Source organism: Lutjanus erythropterus, chromosome 15 (genome assembly GCF_056507025.1).
Source record: "Lutjanus erythropterus isolate fLutEry1 chromosome 15, fLutEry1.hap2, whole genome shotgun sequence".
Taxonomy (NCBI): Eukaryota; Metazoa; Chordata; class Actinopteri; order Lutjaniformes; family Lutjanidae; genus Lutjanus; species Lutjanus erythropterus.
Genome location: NC_139331.1, coordinates 1,073,295 through 1,085,293, shown reverse-complemented (window position 1 = coordinate 1,085,293; position 11,999 = coordinate 1,073,295). Strand labels below are relative to the sequence as shown.

Genomic DNA, 11,999 nt, shown 5'->3' with positions numbered 1-11,999 from the left:
ACCCCAGACCATCACGTTACCCCCACCATGCTTGACAGATGGCGTCAGGCACTCTTCCAGCATCTTTTCAGTTGTTCTGCGTCTCACAAATGTTCTTCTGTGTGATCCAAACACCTCAAACTTCAATTCGTCCATCCATAACACTTTTTTCAATCTTCCTCTGTCCAATGTCTGTGTTCTTTTGCCCATATTAATCTTTTTCTTTTATTGGCCAGTCTCAGATGTGGCTTTTTCTTTGCCACTCTGCCCTGAAGGCCAGCATCCCGGAGTCGCCTCTTCACTGTAGATGTTGACACTGGCGTTTTGCGGGTACTATTTAATGAAGCTGCCAGTTGAGGACCTGTGAGCCGTCTATTTCTCAAACTAGAGACTCTCATGTACTTATCTTCTTGCTCAGTTGTGCAGCGGGGCTTCCCACTTCTTTTTCTACTCTGGTTAGAGCCTGTTTGTCTCTGAAGGGAGTATGTTGTGCCGTACAAGGATTTCCAACAAAGGCCCACACTTTCTTTGTTACTTTTGGGGCCTACATGTAACCGTAAAAGCCTGAGACCACATGTGGCTCCCAAGGGAACAAAGAACAGAGTCAACCCCCTCTTTTTGGATGACTCAGCAGAGTCAAACCCCTGCAGAACCCCCGCTGACCAGCAGGGGTCCCCAGGGAACCCACAGCTCGCATTGGGTGAAATCCGCCATGGCCAATGACGTCACGCACAACTATAATAACGCGAAGCGCACCCCAAGGCAGCGCTTCCGACTGTGACCCCATAGTCAATGGAAGTGACCAGTAACTGCTCCTAAAGTTAGAAACTCGCCCCCCCGTGGCGACGCTTTAGCAAGAGTTACTACTGCAGTACACCATTAGACGTGTTAGGCCTACGGATTTCCCTCGCTGGTCCAGCTGATCTCCTCTCCTCTCCTCCACCCTGTGCGCCGAGGAACGCAGAGCCGCCCGGTACGAGACCACGGACTGACCCTCTCGACCGGATGCCCGCGGATGCGAAGCCTGGCAGATAACTAGGACTGCCCGCTTCGAGAAGAAGGATAAGTACACCTTCTTTCCCTGAGTGATTCCCTGCTACGAGCCGGAATCAGCTCACCTCGCTAGAGACCTGCCCCTCGCTGAGGAACGCAGAGCCGCCCGGTACGAGACCACGGATCGACCCTCTCGACCGGATGCCCGCGGATGCGAAGCCTGGCAGATAACCAGAACTGCCCGCTTCAAGAAGGAGGACCAGGACCCCTTCTTTCCGAGTGATTCCCCGCTACGAGCCGGAATCGACTCGCCTCGCTGAGGACCCGTTAGCCGCTGGGAGCCGCTAACCCTGTTACCTCTGCCGCAACCAGGACGCACGAGGAATGATGACACATCACTCCACCTTCTGCAAAGTAAGAGGCTTTAGCTCTGGGCAGATAGAAGATAGTGTGTGTTTTCTTTTATACCAGCTGTGAGGACTTGCTAATACGGACCGTCGCGTCCGGGTTTATGCTGCAATTTTTAATGTGTAAAGATATTGTCTGTGTTACTGCATTTGTTATTCCCTTTCCGCTCAATTGTGCCTGCTTGTGATACAGAGTGATCCGACCTCATCGGACCGCTATTGTGTCGCCTCGCACTCGGGATTGGTCAGTACTTCGGCTGTGTTGGTTCAATGTCCAGATTCACGCCGCTCACCAGCTGAGCCGAGCGCGTCTCTGCGTAACACAGACGGGTTACTGCGCCTCAATATCGCCTGCGTGACGACACCCTTGAGTGCTCTCCTTTCTCTCCCTCTTTCCTACTAACCTACAGTTGGAGCCGAGTAACTTGAATCTCCCTCGCTACCTTCTCTCCTCCTTTATTGTGAGTCACGTGAGTTCTTGGCGAGCCGCCATTACGGGTGTAGTCAGTGGCCCTCGCGCGACGTAGTCCGCAGCGTCACCGCCGCCATCTTGCCACGTCTTACCCCCGCTCTGGCTCAACCACCCCCCCTCTCTCTCTCTCTCACACACACCTCGTTCCCACACACTCACACACACACACACACACACACTGTCTTCCACACTCTCACACACACACATACATACATACACACACACACACACACACACACCCTTCTTGATGCTTGTTTGTGTAACATGTTATAGTTAATAGGGTTTATACAGCAATGTTGATGTTGACTGTAAATTAATGTCATCAGTGTGAATAAATCCTGTTATGCTATAAAGAGAAGTTGTCCTGGTTTTTCGTACATATTGTGATAAAAGCTGGTTGACAAAGTCAGTGCTCGAGCTCTTGAGACTGAACGTACGCCCGATCATTGGTCCGGGTTTTCCCGGTGGTGCCCCGTTATAAGCTAATTAGAATATTATGCTGATGTAATAATTAATTTATTATTAATTAATTAATCAATGTTCTTTTTAATAATCCATAATTAATATTTTTAATTATGAATTATAACCAATGATCTTATGTAGCTCCTTCCCTGCACAACAGAGTAGTACACACCGTTGTAGGAAATCTTCAGGTTCTTGGCAATTTCTCGCATGGAATAGCCTTCATTTCTAAGAACAAGAATAGACTGTCGAGTTTCACATGAAAGTTCTCTTTTTCTGGCCATTTTGAGCTTTTAATCGACCCCACAAATGTGATGCTCCAGATACTCAACCTGCTCAAAGGAAGGTCAGTTTTATAGCTTCTCTAACCAGCTAAACTGTTTTCAGCTATGCTAACATGATTGCACAAGGGTTTTCTAATCATCCATTAGCCTTCTGACGCAATGAACAAACACATTGTACCATTAGAACACTGGAGTGATAGTTGCTGGAAATGGGCCTCTATACACCTATGTAGGTATTGCACCAAAAACCAGACATTTGCAGCTAGAATAGTCATTTACCACATTAGCAATGTATAGAGTATATTTCTGATTAGTTTAAAGTTATCTTCATTGAAAAAAACAGTGCTTTTCTTTCAAAAATCAGGAAATTTCTAAGTGACCCCAAACTTTTGAACGGTAGTGTATATATAAACATTTTGATACGAACAGCTATTTTTTCTCTCTCTTTCTTGTTTCATATTGCAACAATGTACAGGCAACAACAAGACAAAACAGAGACTGTGATACGGTGTGAGTAACAGAACCAAATGGAGGTTCACTGGAGTCTATGAAATTGATGTATACTGCTCTACAGAGGGAAAAGGCAGTAACTTAATTTTTTTTCAAAAATGACTTATAATCATTTTTGTGACATTAAAGACGTTCTTTGTCAGGTGGACAAATATCTTCTCTCAAATTATTTTGGAGAAAGGCTTGAAATTACAGTGACTGCAAAAAGCCGTAGAGAAACCATAGCAAACCAACTGAACTTCAGTCACTGTATTCTAATGTGTAAAATATCTGCAAGAAAATGAAGAAAACTGTGCATTATACTAATGAAGCTCAGCGTAAGTTCAATCAGGAAGACCTTCTATTACACTGCCTTCATTCATAAATTTCCTTTACTCCAGCTCTCCCCTTCTATTCCCTCTAATCAGCTGTTTGTGGGCGTTCACCTTCGTCTTTACTATCCAATCAGATTTTGCCACGGTCGCGATAGCCAGTCAATTTGCTGCTGCCAAACTTTAAATCGCCTCTGTCTTTGCTTCATCAGTTGTCATTCAGTCAGTAGCGCGACCCTCCTCCACCCCTCTCTCCTCCAGTCATTGGACCCAGGTAGCCACAAGATGTTCACCTCGATCCTCCCTGAAGCCCTCTCCTCCAATCTTCAGGTCCAGGCAGCAGGAGTCTAGAGCCACAAGATGTTCACCTCGATCCTCCTCGACGCCCTCTCCTCCAATCTTCAGGTCCAGGCAGCAGGAGTCCAGAGCCACTTCACCTTACCAGTCTCTGCTTCGCACCTCTTCACCACCACCACCAGTGTCTAGACCCCGGGGGGTTCTCTTCTCTACAGCTTCATCACCCCCATTTATATATATACATATAGTATATACATATTGTTTCACCTCAATGGGGTCTAACCGCCAAAGACTGTTCATGTTTCATATATGTCATGCATGTGCCAATAAACCATTTCCCTTTTACTCTTAGTCTCTCCTGATTGAACTATATATAACAGCAGTATAGAAAAATATTAAAATAAGAGTACAGAATCTTAAATCTCAGACTCACCTCAGACTCTGATCCCAGGTGTGAAAATACATTAAAATGAATCAATCAGTGTCATATTTTACTGGAAAAAGTTTGATGGGATTTAATGTTTTTTGTTGCCTTTTATGTTTAAAATTCCAATTGTTTCAGAAGAATATAAATATTAGTAGCTTCAAATGCTCAGAAACATCCCAAAACCATTGAAATAATTGGATTTTAAAAGTTACTTGGAACATCACAAGCGTACTGTAATATAATGATAACATAATGACTAATACAATACTGTGAAGAATAACAGTAAAAGGTGTAATTTCATTTGACATTATTATCAGACTCAGGATTTGATCATATTGGTCATTATGATGCTTTTTAAAGCTAAAGTGATCAGACAAGTTTATGTCTTTTGCTTTGGTATGGCTCAATATTTTTGGTACACTCTACAAAGTCAGAATACAGAAACTTCCAAATAAGAACAAAGATCAAATCAGAGGTCAGGATAAATATATAGAAACAATAATTTGATATAAATCTATAAAACTGACACATATACAATTATCTGTCTGCAGCTAGTTTGAATCAAGAACAAGTAAACTTTTAAAATTCATTTCTCTCAGTTCTACTCTCTGAGAAGTTACTGTCTTTTTCAGACTAGTTATTAATGTTCATGTGTGTGTGTGTGTGTGTGCAGGTGTGTGTTTGTGTTCATAGCAATTGGCTAAAAGGGCGAGGCAGTGGGAGTGGACTAGATTTATGTAACATGACCAAACACATATGTACACAGAGACACACATACACATACACACAACCATGACTTTCTATATGAGGCTGAAATTTGCCATGGAGTGTGTTTGTGAGGTTGTGTGGTGTGTGTGAGTGTTGATAGAAACTAATAGTATTAGTACTGTTATGTTTGCTTATACCAGTATAAGTAACTGTAACCCTCTTTTCTTGGCTGTTAGTGTTTTCCAGTCCTTCTGGGCTGTGGCTAATAAGCATGCTATAATTTCTATTTGTATACTCCTCTTTATTGTTATTTTAATAAACTCCCAGGGAAATGTGAGGAAGCAGTGAAAACATGAGGGGAATCAGACAATCCAGTGAAGAGGCATGGAAGCAGGTGAGTACGGGGTCGACTGTGGGGATGACCAGGGACAGGTGAGTAACTGACAACAGATGTGACTGAAAAAGAGACAAAGAGGAAATGAAGCAGCAGAAACATGAGAGAAGACAAGGACCGCAAAATAAAACAGGAAATAACAACAAAAAACCCCTCTAAACCCTGACACTGTGAAGGTTCACAGCAGGCTTCTCACTCTACTGTACTTTCCACTTTCCACTCCTGTTACACTCAGACCTGTCCTTACAGAACAATGCAGCTTTGAACTAATTAACTCAAGGGAACATGAAGAAGCAGCTCAAATACTACATATCTAAATATAATTCAACTGTGCTATAAATAAACTGGGCTGTAAGTGATAAGGAAATAACAATGTATTTAACAACAAATTCAATTCTGCAAGTCCATAATAATTCTGTAAAACTATTGAGATGTACTGGACAGCTCGACAGGAGACATGAAATTAGCTTAGTAACTGTGGTTACATATCTATAACTCAGTATATTGAGCTGGTTGATAAAAATGTTTAGTTGAATTGTGTGTCTGCATAATTCCAAAAGGTCAGTCAGTCAGTCACAGCTGCTACAAATGATATTATTATTATTATTATTACTACTAGTACTACTACTACTACTACTACAATAACAAAAAAAAAAAAAACCAACACAATTTGTAATCAATCTTTTTAAGTTATGACAACTTGTAATGAAACTGTTTAATCGGTGTACTACACTGAGTTACAGGAATAAATGTGTACCACATATTTAATAATCGGTGTGTAATGTTAAGTGCTATGTACCTAATTACCATAATCATGAGCAAAAGTTTTTAGTTTTCAGACAAAAACAAAAATGTCAGGCAGTTAGCTTTTTTCTTTTATTTTGAAGCACAGTTCAGTATTTGAACACATGTTATTTAAATCTTGACATAAAAAAGGATACATTTAAAAATGCCCCACAAATTAGAAATGAACACAGTGGCCATATTGCCTTGAAAAATTGGAACTGTGCCATTACAGTAACACACAGTCTTAACTTATTTGAACTTTCAAGTCAATTTCTGCAGAATTTTTAGTTTAAGTTGAGTTTATTTAATTACCAGCATTATTATTTTAACACAACTCAAAATAATGTTTGCGACTAAAACGCTTTCTCTGAATTAATAAACTATCAAGTTTGTCTCGCAGCCTTACCTTTAATTTAATGTTGGTAACAAATTCCTGGAATTTTTTTTAGAGTGCACTTTATCATCATCATCATCATCATCATCATCATCATCATCCCCATGACATAATAATGATCAGTGCTTGTGTGTGTGTGGGCTAAAATCACTTGTTGAGTGTGTCACTCAGTGTGATGTGAGCCGGAGGACAGCGGGGTGTGGACGGATCTACAGCTCTGGACACAGCCGTGCGTCTCTGTCCTCTCCAACACGCCGACCAGTGTGCGTGTGACGCAAACAAGTCTACTTAAAGCGGGATTAGCGCTGAGCGGCACACTGTGCTCCACACCGCGCTCACTCACACACACCACCCGGCACAGGCTTCAGCACCGCCCTCCACCAATCAGCGCCCGGGGAGCGGACAGGACGGGAGCGCTCCTGCTCCCCGCAGAGAGCCGCACAGCGGGAGACTCACTCACACACACACATACACACACACACATGCAGACAGTGGATACTGTCGGAGCAGGCGGACACATAGAAGAGAAATAAGAAGATCCTCCGCTTTTTCTGTGCACAGTTTGCTGTGATCTGCTCCGGATGAACCATCATGGGGGAGTGGACAATATTAGAGCGTCTCCTGGAGGCGGCTGTCCAGCAGCACTCTACTATGATCGGAAGGTAAGAGTTGGACACAACTGCTCTTAGAAAGGTGAAGAGTTTTAGAGTTGAGGTCGGAATTCAGCACAGAGTCAACAGAGTGAGCAGCTGCAGGAAAGCACACCCAGACTGTAAAACGAGTCAGAGGAGGCACATGTTCAGCTGTGAAGGAAGGAAATGTGTATTTACACCCTGAGGATGTAGACTACCACAGGACAGGTGGGGGTCAGACTGAGGCTAGTATTTCAGCACTGGACAGCTCCAGGTAGGTCTTTGGATCTGCTCTCCTCTACACCCTGAACAACATCCTCCTGTTCTGTACCTACTGATGTTCTGCCAGCCTGTGGAAACACTGCTACAGCTGTCTAATGAAGGGTTTATGAGCAGTGCCTTTATTAATGGATACCGAAACATTATTACCGCTGGTGGAAAGAGTGCTGAAAATCTGTTCTCAAGTACAAGTACTATTACATTACTAAAATTTTACTCAGTTACAAGTAAACGTATAGTGTTAGAAACATACTTGAATAAAAGTACAAACTGCTCATCTTAAAAACTACTGAGAGTATTTGTTACTTTGGTCCCATAATTTCATGGTAAATAGGTGGTAATTACTGAGTAATATATTTGAATATTTTAGAAATTATCGCCAAATTTCATGGTTAATTATGTGATAATTAGCAAGTGCCGTTTTTATGTAGTGGGTGGTAATTACCAAGTAACATATTATATTTGCAGTTAATTTAAAAGAAAGTTCAAATATATGAAATGGTAATTACCACCTGCTTGCAAAAAAAAAAAAAAAAATGCAAATTACCACATACATACACACATGACATTTGGGGGTAATTTGCAGGTAAATTCAGAGAAATTTCAAATATGTCACTTGGTAATTACCACCCACTACATGAAAATTGTACCTGCTAATTACCACATAATTAAACATGAAATCTGGGGGTAATTTATGAGATAGAAATATATAGAGAAAAATATATATTTCAGATATATTATTGGTAATTGCCACTTACCTGTGTGGTAAGATATGTGTTACTTATGCTATTTATTTATTATTATTCAAAATACGGGTGACAGTTTACTTTTTCAGTGCCCTGATATAATTTTAAACAATAAAGTTTATGGTTAAACTATAAAATATCCTGTCTACATATCTTTGTCACAAGTGTTCACTACTTTTGAGTAAAATAATGTATATTTATTTATGTACATATTCTATACTCTGTATAGGCCTATTGTATACTGAATATCAGCTGATATATTGGTATTGGAATTTAAAAATACTTCCTTATATCAGTATCAGCATCATCCCCAAAAATCCAGTTTCAGTGTACATATACACACATAAACTATTTATACACTAATGTAAACACAGTGTTGAGTGCTAATATGGGTACAGATACATTAAGAAGTACCTTGTTACAATTTACAAATACTTGCTCATCAAATGTATCAATATAAAATACTGGTATAAGAAAATGTATTTAAGTAAAATAATAAATTTGTGATTTGAAAAAATACAAAGATACATTCTATACAGCCTGACATCACATTTACATGTATTAGTTCCAATATGGTTCAGTCCTTAATGGGATCACTTTTTATGTGGATGTTGAATCAGTGTTGATGGTAAATGTAGTCAACTGAAGCAATAAGTGTCTCAGGAGGCAGAGTGGGTCATCTACCCCACTGAACCCTGGGTTGTTCCCCAGCCACTGGAGATGCATTCCTAATACGTGATACATTCCTACTTGCTAATTAAAAAGCCTATGGCAGATCAAAAGCACATGATAAAAATAGTGAGGTGGGCTGGGGCCCAATTTGCCAGTGAGAGGAGCTGCAGCAGGGAGCAGGATGAAGAGGAAGGTTAAATGTATTTCAGATACAAGCTCTTAAAAGGTTTTGGTACAAATTCCACTTTATTTCCTGCTCATCAAAATACAAATCACAAAATTGTCAAAAGTAATTGTAATGAAATACATTTGAGTATAGTACAGTTCTGACCACCAGTTCTAACTCATAAACCCTTTAAAGAGTGACTCATGTTGTGGGGGGTGAAAAGCCAGTATAGCACACACTTTAACACACACTTTAAGACACACTTTAGCTCATTCAGTATTGTGGCAGCAGTTTATAGGTTTCAAATTAAAAATACTTTTGAACAGTTATCCCACAGCATACCTATATTACTGAAAAAATATCATTCAATAAGAGTAGAGGTTTGTGTGTTTGAGGTTTGAATTCATTTTGTCTCCTGGGCATTAGTTTCCATTTCAATAGTGATTTGAAAATACTGATGCTTTTGTACCACTTTGACATGACATTACAAACACATTATATACATGAAGGTGTTCACTGAGATTCTGCCATCCACATTTCTGCTGCGGTTTCTTTTATTGCATCATATTTATAGAAATTTTGGTTTGGTTTGTTTGTTTGTTTGGTTAAAAAAAAGGGGGGGGGGGTTCTCAAAAATCACATTTTAGAAAATGTAAGATCTAATGATAGTGTCAGGTGGAGTAAATATTTGTTTAGTTTAGTTAAGTTGATTTATAAAATGACAGTGTGCAATGATATTGAGCACTTAGAGGAAATGAAAACATGGGTGCACCAGATTTAGTTTTTAATGTCACGGGAGAAAATGTGAAAATGTGATATTTTTTAGAGCATTGTTGTTGTAGAGATTTAAATTGAAACACATCACAGTGAAGCTTGTCCTTGCTTTTGTTGTGTAAATGACCTGATGACTGCATGGTAATACTTTGCAGCTTGATTTAAACAGCCCACAGAAATGATGCTGATGGTGATTGATTACTAAAACATGTTTCACATCTCTACAAATGACTCTTCTTATTGAAAAACACAGGGTCTTTCACACATACAGCACAGCAGCCACTTCGACATGAAAAAGCAGAACGAAGGCAGGTTTTATCAATGATAGTAATTTAAGTTCCATTCTATTAAGGTCAAACAGAGTCAGGGTGCTGCTATTGTGCATGTTAGCTCTCTGGAAAGGCTCTGCTACACTAAATGGAACAGGATCATTGGTAACACCTGTGTTTACCCTACTGTTTCATATCAATATGACTGCCATGAAAAAGTCAACCCATGAGCCTAATGACTCTATCATGTACACCATTTTACCATCGAGATATCAGCAATATGGTATCACAAGAGTTCAGTGAATAAAATGCTGTAAAGCTTTTAGTTCCACAAAATCAATAAAACCTGCAAGGCCAACGCAACACCCCATCTCTCAAAATGCGTCACGGCATCCGTGCATTCTGCATGACTGCTTATATAGACTGTAAAAAAGAAAGCTTGTGGACATGTACCATTACCTTTCAGGAGAATCGTGTGTATTCACAAGGGGTCAAGAACAGTAACATTAACATTATTTTAATTTAGGTATGTGATTTTGAAACTTGCACAAAAAAGGTGGTGTTAAGCTAATATAGCCACTGAGAATGTGACTATATCTCTGTTTGTGATTTTCCATCAGGATCCTACTGACTGTGGTGGTGATCTTCCGGATTCTGATTGTGGCGATTGTAGGAGAGACTGTGTATAATGACGAACAGTCCATGTTCGTGTGTAACACTTTACAACCAGGCTGCAACCAGGCCTGCTACGACAAGGCTTTCCCCATCTCCCACATCAGGTACTGGGTGTTCCAGATCATCATGGTGTGCTGCCCCAGCCTCTGCTTCATCACCTACTCTGTACACCAGTCTGCCAAGCAGAGGGAGCGGCGCTACTCCACAGTGTATCTCTCCCTGGACAAAGACCCAGACTCCATGAAGAGAGATGACAGCAAGAAGATCAAGAACACCATTGTGAATGGAGTTCTACAGAACACAGAGAACTCCAACAAGGAGGCAGAGCCCGACTGCCTGGAGGTCAAGGACATCCCCAACTCAGCCCTGCGAACTACAAAGTCAAAGATGAGACGGCAGGAGGGCATCTCCAGGTTCTATATCATCCAGGTGGTGTTCAGAAATGCATTAGAGATAGGGTTTCTGGTGGGTCAATACTTCCTGTATGGATTCAATGTCCCTGCGGTGTACGAGTGCGATCGATACCCTTGCATAAAAGATGTAGAGTGCTACGTTTCCAGGCCCACGGAGAAGACAGTGTTTCTGGTCTTCATGTTTGCCGTCAGTGGCATTTGCGTGGTACTGAATTTGGCAGAGCTCAACCACCTCGGCTGGAGAAAGATTAAAACTGCTGTGAGAGGAGTACAGGCCAGGAGGAAGTCTATTTATGAGATCCGGAACAAAGACTTGCCCAGGATGAGTATGCCCAACTTTGGACGCACTCAGTCCAGTGACTCTGCATATGTGTAACTGCGTGTTACACATACATGAGGGGGCTGCAGGACATCTGTGTAGAAAGTAATTATCAAGAGCAGCATAATAATTCCTTCACAGTATTTAGTCTTCAAATGAAACATGTAAAATATGGTGAAACTGCAGAGAGAGGATTCAGATTTTCTGTTTCTAGAAAGTGTTGGAAACAAAACTACATTAGAGACAATGGTAGCTCTATTCCACCTTTGCAGAATTTTTTTTCAAGAAATCTGAGTCATTGGTGATGGTTAAAAGAGCCTATGTTTCTAATTGACTCCATAAAACTGGACATGATGGACAATTTATCTGGCTGACATCATGTTTAGTTTGGCTGGGTATCGATTTTATTTGTCTTTTATTCAGATACAGTTGGACCACGTACATGTTTGTCGTATTAGTGTGGAGAAAGCTCTGATGAAGAATTAGTGTTTTGTTATTATGTGAAGTGCTTCTCAAAAGCATAAACTGATACACTATATGGTCAAATGTATGTGGACACCCCAACGCTCAAGCCATATATGATAATCGAATATGTGATTACGTAAGCGAGTCATGTTCTTCACAGCAAAC

The 11,999-nt window shown here is 40.7% G+C and overlaps 1 protein-coding gene across 1 annotated transcript; it reads left to right on the top strand.

The window, feature by feature from the left end:
* The first annotated feature begins 6,773 nt into the window (after positions 1–6,773).
* Positions 6,774–11,715, top strand: gjd2b (gap junction protein delta 2b). Its single transcript, XM_084737266.1, has 2 exons — positions 6,774–7,086; positions 10,583–11,715. Exons 1-2 carry the CDS (start codon positions 7,016–7,018, stop codon positions 11,424–11,426), a joined length of 915 nt encoding a protein of 304 aa, XP_084593392.1. The 5' UTR covers positions 6,774–7,015; the 3' UTR covers positions 11,427–11,715.
* Positions 11,716–11,999: the final 284 nt, after the last annotated feature.